Raw genomic sequence first — 18,865 nt, forward strand, 5'->3', positions numbered from 1 at the left:
GATCACTCACTACGGCAGCACAGGTAACTAGTGCACATTGGTCACTCACTACGGCAGCACAGGTAACTAGTGCACACAGATCACTCACTGCGGCAGCACAGGTAACTAGTGCACACAGATCACTCACTACAGCAGCACAGGTAACTAGTGCACACAGATCACTCACTACAGCAGCACAGGTAACTAGTGCACACAGATCACTCACTACGGCAGCAGAGGTAACTAGTGCACATAGATCACTCACTACTACAGCACAGATAAATAGTGCACATTGGTCACTCACTACTGCAGCACAGGTAACTAGTGCACATAGATCACTCACTACGGCAGCACAGATAACTAGTGCACACAGATCATTCACTACGGTATCACAGGTAACTAGCGCACATAGATCACTCACTACGGCAGCACAGGTAACTAGTGCACACAGATCACTCACTACAGCAGCACAGGTAACTAGTGCATACAGATCACTCACTACAGCAGCACAGGTAACTAGTGCACACAGATCACTCACTACAGCACAGGTAACTAGTGCACACTGGTCACTCACTACGGCAGCACAGGTAACTAGTGCACACTGGTCACTCACTACAGCAGCACAGGTAACTAGTGCACATAGATCACTCACTATGGCAGCACAGGTAACTAGTGCACACAGATCACTCACTACGGCAGCACAGGTAACTAGTGCACATAGATCACTCACTACGGCAGCACAGGTAACTAGTGCACATTGGTCACTCACTACGGCAGCACAGGTAACTAGTGCACACAGATCACTCACTACAGCAGCACAGGTAACTAGTACACACAGATCATTCACTACGGCAGCACAGGTAACTAGTGCACATAGATCACTCACTACAGCAGCACAGGTAACTAGCGCACACAGATCACTCACTACAGCAGCACAGGTAACTAATGCACACAGATCACTCACTACAGCAGCACAGGTAACTAGTGCACACAGATCACTCACTACAGCACAGGTAACTAGTGCACACTGGTCACTCACTACAGCAGCACAGGTAACTAGTGCACACAGATCACTCACTACAGCAGCACAGATAACTAGCGCACACAGATCACTCACTACAGCAGCACAGGTAACTAGTACACACAGATCATTCACTACAGCAGCACAGGTAACTAGTGCACATAGATCACTCACTACTACAGCGCAGGTAACTAGTGCACACTGGTCACTCACTACAGCAGCACAGGTAACTAGTGCACATAGATCACTCACTATGGCAGCACAGGTAACTAGTGCACACAGATCACTCACTACGGCAGCACAGGTAACTAGTGCACATAGATCACTCACTACGGCAGCACAGGTAACTAGTGCACATTGGTCACTCACTACGGCAGCACAGGTAACTAGTGCACATAGATCACTCACTACGGCAGCACAGGTAACTAGTGCACATAGATTACTCACTACAGCAGCACAGGTAACTAGTGCACATAGATCACTCACTACGGCAGCACAGGTAACTAGTGCACACAGATCACTCACTACGGCAGCACAGGTAACTAGTGCACACAGATCACTCACTACGGCAGCACAGGTAACTAGCGCACATAGATCACTCACTACGGCAGCACAGGTAACTAGTGCACACAGATCACTCACTACGGCAGCACAGGTAACTAGTGCACACAGATCACTCACTGCGGCAGCACAGGTAACTAGTGCACACAGATCACTCACTACGGCAGCACAGGTAACTAGTGCACACAGATCACTCACTACGGCAGCACAGGTAACTAGTGCACACAGATCACTCACTGCGGCAGCACAGGTAACTAGTGCACACAGATCACTCACTGCGGCAGCACAGGTAACTAGTGCACACAGATCACTCACTACTGCAGCACAGGTAACTAATGCACACAGATCACTCACTACAGCAGCACATGTAACTAGTGCACATAGATCACTCACTACTACAGCACAGATAAATAGTGCACATTGGTCACTCACTACTGCAGCACAGGTAACTAGTACACACAGATCACTCACTACGGCAGCACAGGTAACTAGTGCACACAGATCACTCACTACGGCAGCACAGGTAACTACTGCACACAGATCACTCACTACAGCACAGGTAACTAGTGCACACTGGTCACTCACTACAGCAGCACAGGTAACTAGTGCACACAGATCACTCACTACAGCACAGGTAACTAGTGCACACTGGTCACTCACTACAGCAGCACAGGTAACTAGTGCACACAGATCACTCACTATGGCAGCACAGATAACTAGTGCACATAGATCACTCACTACAGCAGCACAGGTAACTAGTGCACACAGATCACTAACTACGGCAGCACAGGTAACTAGTGCACATAGATCACTCACTACGGCAGCACAGGTAACTAGCGCACACAGATCACTCACTACAGCAGCACAGCTAACTAGTGCACATAGATCACTCACTACAGCAGCACAGGTAACTAGTGCATACAGATCACTCACTACGGCAGCACAGGTAACTAGTGCACACAGATCACTCACTACAGCAGCACAGGTAACTAGTGCACACAGATCACTCACTATGGCAGCACAGGTAACTAGTGCACACAAATCACTCACTACAGCAGCACAGGTAACTAGCGCACATAGATCACTCACTACGGCAGCACAGGTAACTACTGCACACAGATCACTCACTACAGCAGCACAGGTAACTAGTGCAAACAGATCACTCACTAAAGCAGCACAGGTAACTAGTGCACACAGATCACTCCTACAGCAGCACAGGTAACTAGCGCACATAGATCACTCACTACTACAGCACAGGTAACTAGCGCACACAGATCACTCACTACAGCAGCAAAGGTAACTAGTGCACACAGATCACTCACTACGGCAGCACAGGTAACTAGTGCACACAGATCACTCACTACAGCAGCACAGGTAACTAGTGCACACAGATCACTCACTACAGCAGCACAGGTAACTAGTGCACATAGATCACTCACTACAGCAGCACAGGTAACTAGTGCACATAGTTCATTCACTACAGCAGCACAGGTAACTAGTGCACACAGATCACTCACTACAGCAGCACAGGTAACTAGTGCACATAGATCACTCACTACAGCAGCACAGGTAACTAGCGCACATAGATCACTCACTACAGCAGCAAAGGTAACTAGTGCACACAGATCACTCACTCCGGCAGCACAGGTAACTAGTGCACACAGATCACTCACTACAGCAGCACAGGTAACTAGTGCACATAGATCACTCACTACAGCAGCACAGGTAACTAGTGCACATAGTTCATTCATTACAGCAGCACAGGTAACTAGTGCACACAGATCACTCACTACAGCAGCACAGGTAACTAGTGCACATAGATCACTCACTACAGCAGCACAGGTAACTAGCGCACATAGATCACTCACTACAGCAGCAAAGGTAACTAGTGCACACAGATCACTCACTACGGCAGCACAGGTAACTAGTGCACACAGATCACTCACTACAGCAGCACGGGTAACTAGTGCACATAGATCACTCACTACGGCAGCACAGGTAACTAGTGCACACAGATCACTCACTACGGCAGCACAGGTAACTAGTGCACACAGATCACTCACTACGGCAGCACAGGTAACTAGCGCACATAGATCACTCACTACGGCAGCACAGGTAACTAGTGCACACAGATCACTCACTACGGCAGCACAGGTAACTAGTGCACACAGATCACTCACTGCGGCAGCACAGGTAACTAGTGCACACAGATCACTCACTACGGCAGCACAGGTAACTAGTGCACATAGATCACTCACTACGGCAGCAGAAAGTAACTAGTGCCCACAGGACACTCACTACTGCAGCACAGGTAACTAATGCACACAGATCACTCACTACAGCAGCACATGTAACTAGTGCACATAGATCACTCACTACTACAGCACAGATAAATAGTGCACATTGGTCACTCACTACTGCAGCACAGGTAACTAGTACACACAGATCACTCACTACGGCAGCACAGGTAACTAGTGCACACAGATCACTCACTACGGCAGCACAGGTAACTAGTGCACACAGATCACTCACTACAGCAGCACAGGTAACTAGTACACACAGATCATTCACTACGGCAGCACAGGTAACTAGTGCACACAGATCACTCACTACGGCAGCACAGGTAACTAGTGCACACAGATCACTCACTACAGCAGCACAGGTAACTAGTGCACACAAATCACTCACTATGGCAGCACAGGTAACTAGTGCACACAAATCACTCACTATGGCAGCACAGGTAACTAGTGCACATAGATCACTCACTACGGCAGCACAGGTAACTAGTGCACACAGATCACTCACTACGGCAGCACAGGTAACTAGTGCACACAAATCACTCACTACGGCAGCACAGGTAACTAGTGCACATAGATCACTCACTACGGCAGCACAGGTAACTAGTGCACACAGATCACTCACTACGGCAGCACAGGTAACTAGTGCACACAAATCACTCACTACGGCAGCACAGGTAACTAGCGCACATAGATCACTCACTACAGCAGCACAGGTAACTAGTGCACACAGATCACTCACTACGGCAACACAGGTAACTTGTACACACAGATCATTCACTATGGCAGCACAGGTAACTAGTACACACAGATCATTCACTATGGCAGCACAGGTAACTAGCGCAAATAGATCACTCACTACGGCAGCACAGGTAACTAGTGCACACAGATCACTCACTACAGCAGCACAGGTAACTAGTACACACAGATCATTCACTATGGCAGCACAGGTAACTAGCGCACATAGATCACTCACTACAGCAGCACAGGTAACTAGTGCACACAGATCACTCACTACAGCAGCACAGGTAACTAGTACACACAGATCACTCACTACAGCAGCACAGGTAACTAGTACACACAGATCATTCACTACGGCAGCACAGGTAACTAGTGCAGATCACTCACTACAGCAGCACAGGTAACTAGTACACACAGATCACTCACTACAGCAGCACAGGTAACTAGTGCAAACAGATCACTCACTACAGCAGCACAGGTAACTAGTGCACACAAATCACTCACTACGGCAGCACAGGTAACTAGTGCACATAGATCACTCACTACGGCAGCACAGGTAACTAGTGCACACAGATCACTCACTACAGCAGCACAGGTAACTAGTGCACACAAATCACTCACTACAGCAGCACAGGTAACTAGTGCACACAGATCACTCACTACAGCACAGGTAACTAGTGCACACTGGTCACTCACTACGGCAGCACAGGTAACTAGTGCACACAAATCACTACGGCAGCACAGGTAACTAGTGCACACAAATCACTCACTACGGCAGCACAGGTAACTAGCACACACAGATCACTCACTACAGCAGCACAGGTAACTAGTGCACACTGGTCACTCACTACGGCAGCACAGGTAACTAGTGCACACAAATCACTCACTACGGCAGCACAGGTAACTAGTGCACACAAATCACTCACTACGGCAGCACAGGTAACTAGTGCACACAAATCACTCACTACGGCAGCACAGGTAACTAGCACACACAGATCACTCACTACAGCAGCACAGGTAACTAGTGCACATAGATCACTCACTACGACAGCACAGGTAACTAGTGCACACAGATCACTCACTACAGCACAGGTAACTAGTGCACACTGGTCACTCACTACAGCAGCACAGGTAACTAGTGCACACAAATCACTCACTACAGCAGCACAGGTAACTAGTGCACATAGATCACTCACTACAGCAGCACAGGTAACTAGTGCACATAGTTCATTCACTACAGCAGCACAGGTAACTAGTGCACACAGATCACTCACTACGGCAGCACAGGTAACTAGTGCACACAGATCACTCACTACAGCAGCACAGGTAACTAGTGTACACAAATCACTCACTACGGCAGCACAGGTAACTAGTGCACATAGATCACTCCCTACGGCAGCACAGGTAACTAGTGCACACAGATCACTCACTACGGCAGCACAGGTAACTAGTGCACACAAATCACTCACTACGGCAGCACAGGTAACTAGTGCACATAGATCACTCACTACGGCAGCACAGGTAACTAGTGCACACAGATCACTCACTACGGCAGCACAGGTAACTAGTGCACACAAATCACTCACTACGGCAGCACAGGTAACTAGCGCACATAGATCACTCACTACAGCAGCACAGGTAACTAGTGCACACAGATCACTCACTACGGCAGCACAGGTAACTAGTACACACAGATCATTCACTATGGCAGCACAGGTAACTAGTACACACAGATCATTCACTATGGCAGCACAGGTAACTAGCGCAAATAGATCACTCACTACGGCAGCACAGGTAACTAGTGCACACAGATCACTCACTACAGCAGCACAGGTAACTAGTACACACAGATCATTCACTATGGCAGCACAGGTAACTAGTACACACAGATCATTCACTATGGCAGCACAGGTAACTAGCGCACATAGATCACTCACTACAGCAGCACAGGTAACTAGTGCACACAGATCACTCACTACAGCAGCACAGGTAACTAGTGCACACAGATCACTCACTACGGCAGCACAGGTAACTAGTGCACACAGATCACTCACTACAGCAGCACAGGTAACTAGTGCACACAAATCACTCACTACGGCAGCACAGGTAACTAGTGCACATAGATCACTCACTACGGCAGCACAGGTAACTAGTGCACACAGATCACTCACTACAGCAGCACAGGTAACTAGTGCACACAGATCACTCACTACAGCAGCACAGGTAACTAGTGCATACAGATCACTCACTACAGCAGCACAGGTAACTAGTACACACAGATCATTCACTACGGCAGCACAGGTAACTAGTGCAGATCACTCACTACAGCAGCACAGGTAACTAGTACACACAGATCACTCACTACAGCAGCACAGCTAACTAGTGCACACAGATCACTCACTACAGCAGCACAGGTAACTAGTGCACACAAATCACTCACTACGGCAGCACAGGTAACTAGTGCACATAGATCACTCACTACGGCAGCACAGGTAACTAGTGCACACAGATCACTCACTACAGCAGCACAGGTAACTAGTGCACACAAATCACTCACTACAGCAGCACAGGTAACTAGTGCACACAGATCACTCACTACAGCACAGGTAACTAGTGCACACAGATCACTCACTACAGCAGCACAGGTAACTAGTGCACACTGGTCACTCACTACGGCAGCACAGGTAACTAGTGCACACAAATCACTACGGCAGCACAGGTAACTAGTGCACACAAATCACTCACTACGGCAGCACAGGTAACTAGCGCACACAGATCACTCACTACAGCAGCACAGGTAACTAGTGCACACTGGTCACTCACTACGGCAGCACAGGTAACTAGTGCACACAAATCACTCACTACGGCAGCACAGGTAACTAGTGCACACAAATCACTCACTACGGCAGCACAGGTAACTAGTGCACACAAATCACTCACTACGGCAGCACAGGTAACTAGCGCACACAGATCACTCACTACAGCAGCACAGGTAACTAGTGCACATAGATCACTCACTACTACAGCAGAGATAAATAGTGCACACAGATCACTCACTACTGCAGCACAGGTAACTAGTGCACACAGATCACTCACTACTGCAGCACAAATAAATAGTGCACATTGGTCACTCACTACTGCAGCACAAATAAATATGCACATTGGTCACTCACTACTGCAGCACAGGTAACTAGCCCACATTTGTCACTTATATTGGTCACTATACTGTAATATAAAGCATCCAGCCATCTCCTCTCTCTGTGCACAGGGCGGCTGTCATTGGAAGAACTCACAAGGGCATTTAAGCTTCTCACATTTGAGAGTCTAACACTGAGCGGATTTGATGAGTTTGGGGAGCTGGAGGGTCCGGGGAAGATGTTGGGGGAAGACGTCCACATTCCCTGGGACAATCCAGCAGCGTTTGCACGAGACGTGAGTCGGACTTGGAGTGTCCGCAAGATGTATGAGAAAAGGCCGTGCGATGCCTCAGGTGAGGTATGAGGCGTGGTGCTGGGGAGATCCCGTTGCTCTGTGTATGGGGTGTTTATGTCCTCATTATGTGAATATCAGGCTGACTCCCTATTCCATTGCAATCGGCTGATGGTTTTGGGACTGCACATGCGCTGGACCGTAGTGTGCATGTATTGCGATGGTGCTGCGGCTTTGTTAGCCACAGACTGATTGCCAATCTGCATCCTGTGTCGAGGTGGCAGTGGGAACGTTGCAGAACCCTGGGCATGTAGCCCCCATTTTCTGGGTGTGTCGAAGCCAAGGACACAGCCTAAGTGGCCCGGCAGCGTAGTTTTGTCGTACATCCTGAGTTACTAAGACGCGTGATGGGCCGGCGGTTAGGGGTCCAGTGCTGCATTTAGCATATGCGCTGTGACCGAAATCGCAGCACGGATACACTGCGCCCACTGAATCCGGCCCGCTATGCAATAGCAGATACATATATCACTGACTGCTGACTGCTGTTCTCATTTTCCGCCTGCAGGGGGAGCTTGTGTAGAGGTCCAGGACGCAGAGGAGGAGAACAAGGTATATAACACTATTATTTCATATACGGGGGCTGGACTGCACACCCTAACTCTAACCATAATGAGAAGTGCTACCATGCTGCGACTTGTAGTGCCACACACACTGTCCCACCTTCCAGTTGCCCAGATGTTGGTGGGACAGCACAATTGCACCAGGCTGTAAAAGGGGCAGCGTTTTCCCCAATAGTGGGTGTTTCTGGGCAGCGTGCCGGGGGAGGGCAGGGCGGGAGCGATATAGTCCCTATGTAGAACGTGTAAATGTTTTGTTGTCATTATTATTTATATGACACAAGAATACTCTGCAGAGCTGTACAATGGGGAACACTGCGGTTATTGGGCCTTATGACCCAGATACACAGCAGTGACGGACTGGGGGGGGGGGGGGGGCGTAGATGGAGAATAAATGTAAGTTCTGGGGTAGTGACAATGTAAGAATACAGGGGGTATCTTATTTCATTGTAACCGTTATTATAACTCAGCAATAGGATGGGATTCCTAGCAGAGAATGCAGGAAAATTAGTGGCAAGGTACACCTGGGGGCCCCACTCTGCTGCCCGTCTGCCTTTCTCCACATGCATGAAGCCACCTTCCACAGACCCCACCAGTGCGTTCTGATCAGCAATAGATCTTTGTCAGGATGCGGGGGAATTCTGCCAATCACACACCATGATCTGTCAGCTTGATGCTCCCAGCCCAGGCCCCCAGGCCAAGGGTAGCTGCATGCTGAGAGTGCCTGTGTCTGGCCGGCAGACTTCCCCCATAGAGGAGACATTGGGCGGAGGTGTGTTTCCCGGTATTTGCGACGTCTGATCCAATGTTCCCATTCTCTTCACCTTTTTATGACTTAAACAAAGATTTTTGCACCTACTGTATGTGTAACAAAAAGTGCTGTCCCGTAGTGACAGATGGGTGATGTGAGGCTGAGGTGGGCACTCTGATAGACGTGAGGCTAGGGTGTTGTGCAGCTGCAGCTGGTCCCCCCCTCTCGGATATAAAGGACCACTGCATTCCTCCATTCCGGGTTCTGGCAATGTCTGAATTACATGTGGCTTTATATACTGTGTAAAGCACAGGTTCTAAAACTCTGTCCTCATTACCCCACACAGCGCATGTTTTGCAGGTAACCCAGCAGGTGCACAGGTGTATTCATTATTCACTGACACATTTTAAAAGGTCCATAGGTGGAGCTAATTATTTCACTTGTGATTCTGTGAAGAGACCTGGAAAACATGCCCTGTGTGGGGTAATAAGGACCAAGTTTGTGAACCCGCGGTGTAAAGCACTGCCTGGGGGTGTAAATTAGAGGCCGGAGCTGGTTTCCACCTTTCCAGGGGATAAGCAATGAGGACAATGATGAGGGGTAAGCAATGAGGACAATGAACGAGAATGATACACTGAAGAAAGATTAATTCAGCTTTACTGAGACCTCAATCATACACAACGACTAGGAGATAAGTCTGAGTGAATTCTGAAAGACGAAATGTTCGTGATTTGTAAACGATGCTGAAGAACACTGAATGAGGAGATGACTTGTGATTTGTAACCAATGCTGAAGAGCACTGAATGAAGAGATGACTTGTGATTTGTAAACGATGCTGAAGAACATTGAATGAGGAGATGACTTGTGATTTGTAACCAATGCTGAAGAGCACTGAATGAAGAGATGATTTGTGATTTGTAAACAATGCTGAAGAACACTGAATGAAGATATGACTTGTGGTTTGTAAATGATGCTGAAGAACCCTGAATGAAGAGATGACTTGTGATTTGTAACCAATGCCGAAGAACACTGAATGAGGAGATGACTTGTGATTTGTAACCGATGCTGAAGAATACTGAATGAAGAGATGACTTGTGATTTGTAACCGATGCTGAAGAACACTGAATGAAGAGATGATTTGTGATTTGTAAACAATGCTGAAGAACCCTGAATGAAGAGATGACTTATGATTTGTAAATGATGCTGAAGAACACTGAATGAAGAGATGACTTGTGATTTGTAAACGATGCTGAAGAACACTGAATGAAGAGATGACTTGTGATTTGTAAACGATGCTGAAGAACCCTGAATGAAGAGATGACTTGTGGTTTGTAAACGATGCTGAAGAACACTGAATGACGAGATGACTTGTGATTTGTAAACGATGCTGAAGAACACTGAATGAAGAGATGACTTGTGATTTGTAAACAATGCTGAAGAGCACTGAATGAAGAGATGACTTGTGATTTGTAAACGATGCTGAAGAACACTGAATGAAGAGACGACTTGAAGAATGATGTTGAAGAGAGGATCGCTGTGAGCACCGACAGCAAATGGAGACCCTCTACCAGATAGAGGACCCAGCAGTTAAACTACAAGAGCAGGTGGACTGGGAGCAAAGGACTGCAATAACAGAGCTGACCACAGGGCAGCCCCAACAGAACCAGTATACCAGGGGTTAACCTGGGAGCACAGAGCTTGAGCACCTTACCAGCAGCAAGTAACTTGAAGCACTAGCACCATGACTAAGCATCAACCCCTTTTATAAGGGAAGACTGCACTGGATTGGCTGGATGCGAACTGGGATACCTATTGGTTTGGCTTGGTCTCCAACATGGCGGCTCCCTGCACAGAGGACACATATGGAACCAGCACACAGCCACGACCTCAGGCCTCCGCCTCCCAGACGCCGCACTCCAGCAACAGGACACTTGGAAACAGACACCTCCGGCTGCCATGCTCCGCTCCCCAGGACCCGGACCCCGGTCTCCAGACGCCCGGCAGCCGCACCGGAGGACCTCCCTGCCGCAGCTCCTATCCACTGCAGCCACACCATCCAGCTAACAGGAAGGTCGTAGGGACCAGAACCGGACGTAAGACTCCGGATGCTGACAACATGTAGGGCTGGCTCTACCATTAGACAGCTGTCTAGGGCACCAAGATCTGGCATTTCCAGATATAGAATCTGTGCAGAGGATCAATAAACGTAACACACAGCCCTGCGTTGTATATGTTATACACGGGGTTTATGCGTTACTCCCCCGATATATTAGTGATACTCCAGTAAGTGGCCGGTACCGCAGCACGAGTTGCCACCAGTGTGCATTTGGCTGGGAAAGCTGGAAGACCCCAGGAACTGGTGGTAACCACCTGTCATCCATACAGGCCGGACCCTCCCTGTATATAACTCGCACAGGCTGCACATAATTGCTAGCAGGACAGGGAAAAGCATAACCTAACAATACAAATATTCCCATTATGGGAGCCATAAAAGAAATGAAAGGGAAGGGGCCGCTTGGCAGCGGATTGGTGCAGCGCAGCCGTCTCCCAGCTGGTTACAATATAACGCTGGGCTCAGAGAATACCCGTCCTCCTCTACTGATGGATGGAGCCAGCAGTGGGAACCGACCAAAACTGCTTTTTCATTTTCTTTTCAGTGCGTAATCAGCAATGATAAAAGGCAAATAAAGTGCTGGAAAATAACAAAATGTCTAACGTGTAATATCCTGAAATATATCATGAGAAATAATCTATTCCCAATATATTTCAGCTCAACTGTGTGCCAAGAACCGCGTGTCTCCTTTTGTGTATGTGTACTATGTCGCTAAGTGTGTCCCGGTATGTGTGTGTGTGACTATGTCGCTAAGTGTGTCCCGGGATGTGTGTGTGTGTGTGTGTGTGTGTGTATACTATGTCGCTAAGTTTGTCCCGGGATGTGTGTGTGTGTATACTATGTCGCTAAGTGTGTCCTGGGATGTGTGTGTGTGTATACTATGTCGCTAAGTGTGTCCTGGGATGTGTGTGTGTGTGTATACTATGTCGCTAAGTGTGTCCTGGGATGTGTGTGTGTGTATACTATGTCGCTAAGTGTGTCCTGGGATGTGTGTGTGTGTGTGTATACTATGTCGCTAAGTGTGTCCCGGTAAGTGTGTGTGTGTGTGTGTATACTATGTCGCTAAGTTTGTCCCGGGATGTGTGTGTGTGTATACTATGTCGCTAAGTGTGTCCTGGGATGTGTGTGTGTGTATACTATGTCGCTAAGTGTGTCCTGGGATGTGTGTGTGTGTATACTATGTCGCTAAGTGTGTCCCGGTATGTGTGTGTGTGTGTGTGTGTGTGTGTGTGTGACTATGTCGCTAAGTGTGTCCCGGGATGTGTGTGTGTGTGTATACTATGTCGCTAAGTTTGTCCCGGGATGTGTGTGTGTGTTGTCAAAGTCAGAAAAATGTCTCAATGCACGTTGCCATATTTGCACCGCACACTGGTCCGCGCTGCGCGTGCGTACGCTCTCCCGTGGAGGCGCATACCCGCAATAGCGTGCACTCGCAGGCGCGGTATGCGTATTTACGGTAGAGTTTATATAGTCGTAGCGTGCGACTCATTCGTTACATATTTTCACAATTAATGTAGTTTATAGATCATGGTCCCTTTGATAGATTCTGAAAGTTTGGTTAAAATACAATGTCCCAGAGCTGAGGAATCCCTCTTTATATCGTACGAAGGGTCTAACAGGAATCATACAGCAGTGTTTGGTACCCATCGGAAGAGTATTTAATTAGCAATATTCCGGTGTTGGTTTGGAGCGTATTAATCGCTCGTGCGAATAGTTATGGACATAAGAAGTTTATGTCCATTTCTATTATTTACTCATACTCAGGTATGCGGCGGGAAACCCAGTTTCCCACCCACCTGAGCTGTTGGAAATCGTCACAGCCCACCTGTATGAATCACCCTATGACCTTTTGTTATGATGCAGGGCCGAATTCCTTCGGCCAATGGACAATGGGATTGTAGGACCAGGAGATTGCATTGTGTGTGGGGCATAAATAGGCAGGCCGACCACATCCAGCTCTCACTCTCTCATCAACGGTTATCTGCTGATAGCCGGGAGCTGGATATCGAGGCGCAGGCGATCATACCCTTTGTGCGTAAGTTTCTCTCCGTAATCATTGTCTTTCTGTGAGCCAATTTCTCTCATCTCATCTCTCTCTCTCTCTCTCTCTCTCTGTTCTGTTCTCTCATATCTCCCCTAGACTAGGCTAGTATTGTATTGTATTAGATAGTATTGTATTGTATTGCATTTAGGTCAGTGTAGTATTGTCTTTTTTGTATTTATTGTTTAGTTCTGTGGTTAGGAAGTCTCTGTTATATTGTAGTGTATCATTTGTACTGTTATCCCCTTTTACAAGTATATTAGATATAATACAGTTAATAGGCTTTGGAACCTAAACCAGCATCTGTGTATTTCCTATAGTGTTAAGTGTTCACTTGAGCGTCGGTGACGCTCAAGCAGCTTTGTAGTTAGTCAGGTTACACAAGGTTGCACTTACACCCTGTACTCACATTAAGGTATTCAGTGTATTTCATTGGTATAAGGTTTTATCATAAAGGTATAGTGTTGTGAGCGTCTGCATCGCTGGTGACCTCCTCGTGGTCTCGAGCGTACGCTAAGCTACAGCGAATCATTCCCCTAGACATAACCAATAACGTGTCCTGTGATCACTGGGCCGCGAGCGAACGTGACGCTTGAGCGTCTCGCCTACGGCTGAGCGATCGTTACGCAGATAGCGTATCATTACGGTACTTCTTAAGTAAACAGCGTACAGTGTTCTTAGCTTCATAAAGGGTTGTTTATACGACAAAGGAATTTAGCATTGTCAATTGGGGACTTGTCCTATCCTTCTCATATCTGCACTAGGTAGATCAGCAGACATTATCCCCCAGCAAAGGGTGGGAGGTTGTCTCCCAGTGCTGACGGGATAAGCGTCTGCTTCGCTTAGATAAAGAGTGCTGAAGGAATCCGGGAACCGGAAGTAAGAACAAAACGCTTGTGTCTTTTAAAAACTGTTTTATTTCTCTTCTGTCTTGCGTATACACGCACGCATACATTTATCTGCATTTCTTTTTCAATTTCGTATATCACTATTCCTGTTTGCCAATTTTTATAGTTGATAGAAAGTGCTAAAAAGAGATTTGCTGTTATTTCATAGTAAAGGTAATAGTTAAAGTATAGAACAACACACGATTTGTCTAGGAGACAAGGCAGTCAGTGTGGATTGCGGTAGATGATCAGGGATCATTTACATTGATAAAAGTATATATTGTGTTACGGTGGATCTTTGCATTGCGTACACGTGTCGCTAACAAAGACTAGCGTACGCAATCCAAAAGGCAGACGCACGCAGCGTACATTACGCAACGTAGCGTCCGGTTACGCCCACGTAGCTCAAGTCACGAAAAAGGTGAATTAGCGCAAAGGCGATAATTAACGCACAGCGGTAGATAACGCGACGCGGTAAATAACGCAAATCTATTTTTGGAAAAATCTGAAATTTAGTTTAACAGATCCTGCTCCTAATTGGTAACACTTTTGGCCTAAAGACAATTTCTGCGCAGAAATAGATATAGAAACAAAAGTGTACATGTGTTGAGTGAGTGTGTTTTGTATACAAAAGTTTATATAACTTTAAGGTGGAACCAAAAGGAAAGCCGGGTACTCGTCAAGGGACACACGTGTAAGTGACATATACGGTGGCTAGGGAGGCATCCCTGGTTAAATAATATTTGAGCATTAGAGTATAGCGGACCATAAGGTAACAAGACCAGGAGGTCATAAGGTAACAAGACCAGGAGGTCATAAGGTTAAAATAGACAAAGAGGTCCGCTATAAAAGTCCAGTGGCACAACGCCTGGGGTGTTGGTGCAGAACCCATATAGGCCATAAGCTCTTGCTGAAGGAATCGCGGCCGGAAACATCGATTCCATTGATCTTTCAGTACATGACAAGTAGTGCTCGTGTACTGAACGATTGGACCGCACGTAATTGTGTGCAGTAGTTAGTAATCTGACCTAATACCATTAGAGTAAAGTGGTCACAAACGCTATTTGTACATTCTGACGTGATTTGTGTAATTTTTTATTTTTGGAAGGGAAGTTCGCTGGTCACTCAGGAACTATCCAACAACCGATACTTGCTGGGGAACGCGCCCCAGTAAATAAAGGTTCACAGGGGCCCTAGGTTGGGTACAGCAGCTCTGGTTACAGTGATTGCAGTACTGGCCAACGTGGGCGAGAAGTAAGTGGGGTACTTGATAAACCACCACCGCCGGCCTGCCCAAGGACATCTTGGTTTGTTTGTAAGGGTTCGCTGAAAACCTTGAGATAAAGATCCAAGGAGGAATAAGCAACGCCTGCAGATTATGGGGGCCATTTGTTCAGGTAGGGGGCGATCAACCTCGGTTCGGGTTGATTCAGAGAACCGACCAGTTGGGTCGGCACGATATGTAATGTGTGAAAAATACGGTAGTCACACAGAGGTTTTATGTGATGAATGGGAGAGAATGACTGTACAAGACAGGGACAAATTCCCAAGAATAGGTAGCTTCAGTCCAGAAGTGTTACAAAATTTAAGGAGGAGGATATGTCTCGTAAAATCAACAAAGAGACGAATTCAACATCATGATTATTTACAGTTATGGCACCAGGAAGGTGAGATACAGAGAGGTTTGGCTCTGGCGGCAGGATCTGGGGCAGTCAGGAAGCTGATAGCCACAGCTCCTCCTCCACCATACATTGCAGGAGAGAAGTTGATTGCGGAGAGAAACGCACTGGGTTGTAAAACACAAACTCTTAGTAACCTTGTAAATGTTAATGATGTTAACCAAATAACTCATGCAAGTATTAACCCGTGCAAGATGTACCCTGTTTTGAACCTTCCTCAGGAGTGTGATCAAGAAGACGATTCAGCAACAATTTCAGCTCTCTCTCTTGCAGCCACCATAGCAGAGACCACAGTAGGCACAGCGACACCCACGAGATTAGTGAAAGCCCCTAGCGGAGGGATAGGTGAGGTCGTGTCAACGGGTAAGTACGGCACCATGCACTACACTGAAACAATTGTACCACAAGTTGTAGAATCTATACAGAATGAGGAGGCTGTTAGAATTGCTCCTGTAAGGGTAATAGCAGTTCCCAATGGAAAAACAGATGTGTCTGGAGCCACTCCCATAAGGAACATTGCCATGTACACCCCATTTTCCAGAATGGAAATAAGAACAATAGTGTCCGAATTTCCTGACCCCAGGAAGGATTTAGTTGCTAGCCAAAAATACATCAGGGATCTAGGTAACACTGTAGAACCCAACAACAAGGATTGGCAGATACTGCTTGTGGCCGGAGAGACCAACCAGCCACACGTGTAATGGCGGCTGCGGCACTGTAGGTGTTAACCCTTGTGCCTGGCGCCATATTAAGGGACAATGGGCGCTGGGCGTCACTGTTAAACGTACTTACGGCGCTGGGTACGGACTGTTTAAAAGTTTGTTTAATGATGTGTTTTAACATGTCATATGTAGTGCTCTATGCACAATTGCAGGAATGCATGTTTAACTGTATTTTATATTCAAGATGTGGTCATCTGTATATTTAAAGAGGAAAATGCACTTACTATTATAGATGTCTGAATAATCATGTCTTATCCTCTGGGAATGGAACAGGGCCCTTAGCATGCCACTTCCTATCAGAGAGGTGTGAAGGACAATACCTTTTGATGTGTAAGTTCTTTAGAGAGAGATGCTAATCACTGGGTTTATGGGCTTGGAACTTGTTTCATGTACCTGATTTAATTGACATGCGAGCGACCTATGCAGGAAGGAAGACTGTTTGTATTGTAGCCTTCCTGTTGTGGTCTCAGACACTGGGTTTGCCTGGAGATGTGAATGAGACAGAAACATTGTGTTTTGAAGCTATGTGATAAATTTATCAATAGTGAATGTTAATCTGATACCAAACGCCTGTGTCAGAGGAAGGAGGATATTGTTTTATTGCACTTATATCCTTGTAAAATGTGATTTATTGGTATTTTGTAAAATAACCTGATTGGTTGGAGAAGACAGGGAGGGCTTACCCCCCTGTGATACTGTGTGGAAAACTGACATAAAAAGGAGACCTGCGTGCCTCCAGAGTTGTATTGTAACATCTTCTTCTGCTGAAAACATCTTGATTGTATGCTGTTGCCCCTAGCAATAGGGAGGAGCCTTTTTAAAGGTTATTTGAGCAATAAACACCTTTGCCTCAAGAAGACTGCTTCATCTTGTGACCTACAGGGTTAGGCCAAACCTAGCCCCGTTCTCCGGCTGTCCAGGGAAGCACCTGACGTCTCCAAGCTCCGCCTTCCGCCAGCTACCGGTAGAGGCCTAGCAAGTGGCTAGAGGGGATTCGTCAACACCACACAGCTGTGGTAAGGCAGTGCGTCGGCACATACAGAGCAGAACCGTGGTTCCAAACGCCACGGCAGGTTAGGAGTTTGGTGGTGGCAGCAAGAACCCGCCCACAGCGCAGTGGGTGGAGTCAGTAACAGGCGGTTACTGACGGTAAGCGGGAATCCCCTATGTGGTCAGGCCTCGTGCGGCTTGACCTTCCATTCTGTGCGCAGTCGACGGGACGCGGCAAGCGGTGAGTGCTTCCGTACGGTACCGTCCTGTCACACTGCTAAGAGCTTGTTTACCTTCCAATGTTGATGCAACTCAGTTCTTAGCTGACTGTGCATTGGATAAAGATGTACCGCTTACAGACGTGTACAACAAGGATAATGTAAAAAGGATAAATTTACAGCTAAAGGAGTATTTCCCAGCCGTTGTTAAATGGAACAAGATATTTTCCATTAAGCAAAAGGAGTCCGAAACGGCAACAGAGTATTTTCACCGGGCACTATTAGAAATGGCAAAGTACACGGGTATAGAAGACATAAAGACCAACCCAAACCATCGGGAAGTAGCAGTATCTGTACTGATGGATGGTTTAAAGGAAACATTAAAGACTAGGGTTCAGACCACGCAACCATGCTGGCGAGGTCTGTCAGTGTCCGGCTTGAGAGAGGCTGCTATTGATCACGACAGAAACATCACTAGGCACAGAGAGTCGCAAAGTGATAAGTTGATGTCCGTAAGTATACAGGCGCTGACCACAAGGCAGTATGTACCACCGAATCCTGTGGGTAAGGCAAGTGTAATAACATGTTTTTCTTGTAACAGACCGGGACACTATGCACGAGAATGTAGAACAAAGAATGTACAAAGATCTTTTCAACCCCCTAGACAACAACACAACACACGACATTGGGAGCAGGGTCCACAGAGGCGGAGTTTTGAGCCACATACAGGGGAAACAAAAAGATATCCCCCGAACAGAGACTGGCATGCCTCTGGTAGTTCCCAGCTAACCCCCTCACAAGTAGTTGCTGCCAATGGGA

General features: G+C 47.2%; 1 protein-coding gene across 1 annotated transcript in view; it reads left to right on the forward strand.

Annotated features, from left to right (window-relative positions):
* The window catches only part of SPAG17 (sperm associated antigen 17), a 481,673-nt gene that overhangs the window by 311,063 nt on the left and 151,745 nt on the right, over window positions 1-18,865 (forward strand). The window contains exons 14-15 of the mRNA XM_063956879.1: window positions 7,868-8,089; window positions 8,594-8,637. Of these exons, the coding sequence (XP_063812949.1) occupies window positions 7,868-8,089; window positions 8,594-8,637 (266 nt within the window). The remainder of the gene's footprint in view (window positions 1-7,867; window positions 8,090-8,593; window positions 8,638-18,865) is intronic.

Source organism: Pseudophryne corroboree, chromosome 2, assembly GCF_028390025.1.
Source record: "Pseudophryne corroboree isolate aPseCor3 chromosome 2, aPseCor3.hap2, whole genome shotgun sequence".
NCBI classification, from domain to species: Eukaryota; Metazoa; Chordata; class Amphibia; order Anura; family Myobatrachidae; genus Pseudophryne; species Pseudophryne corroboree.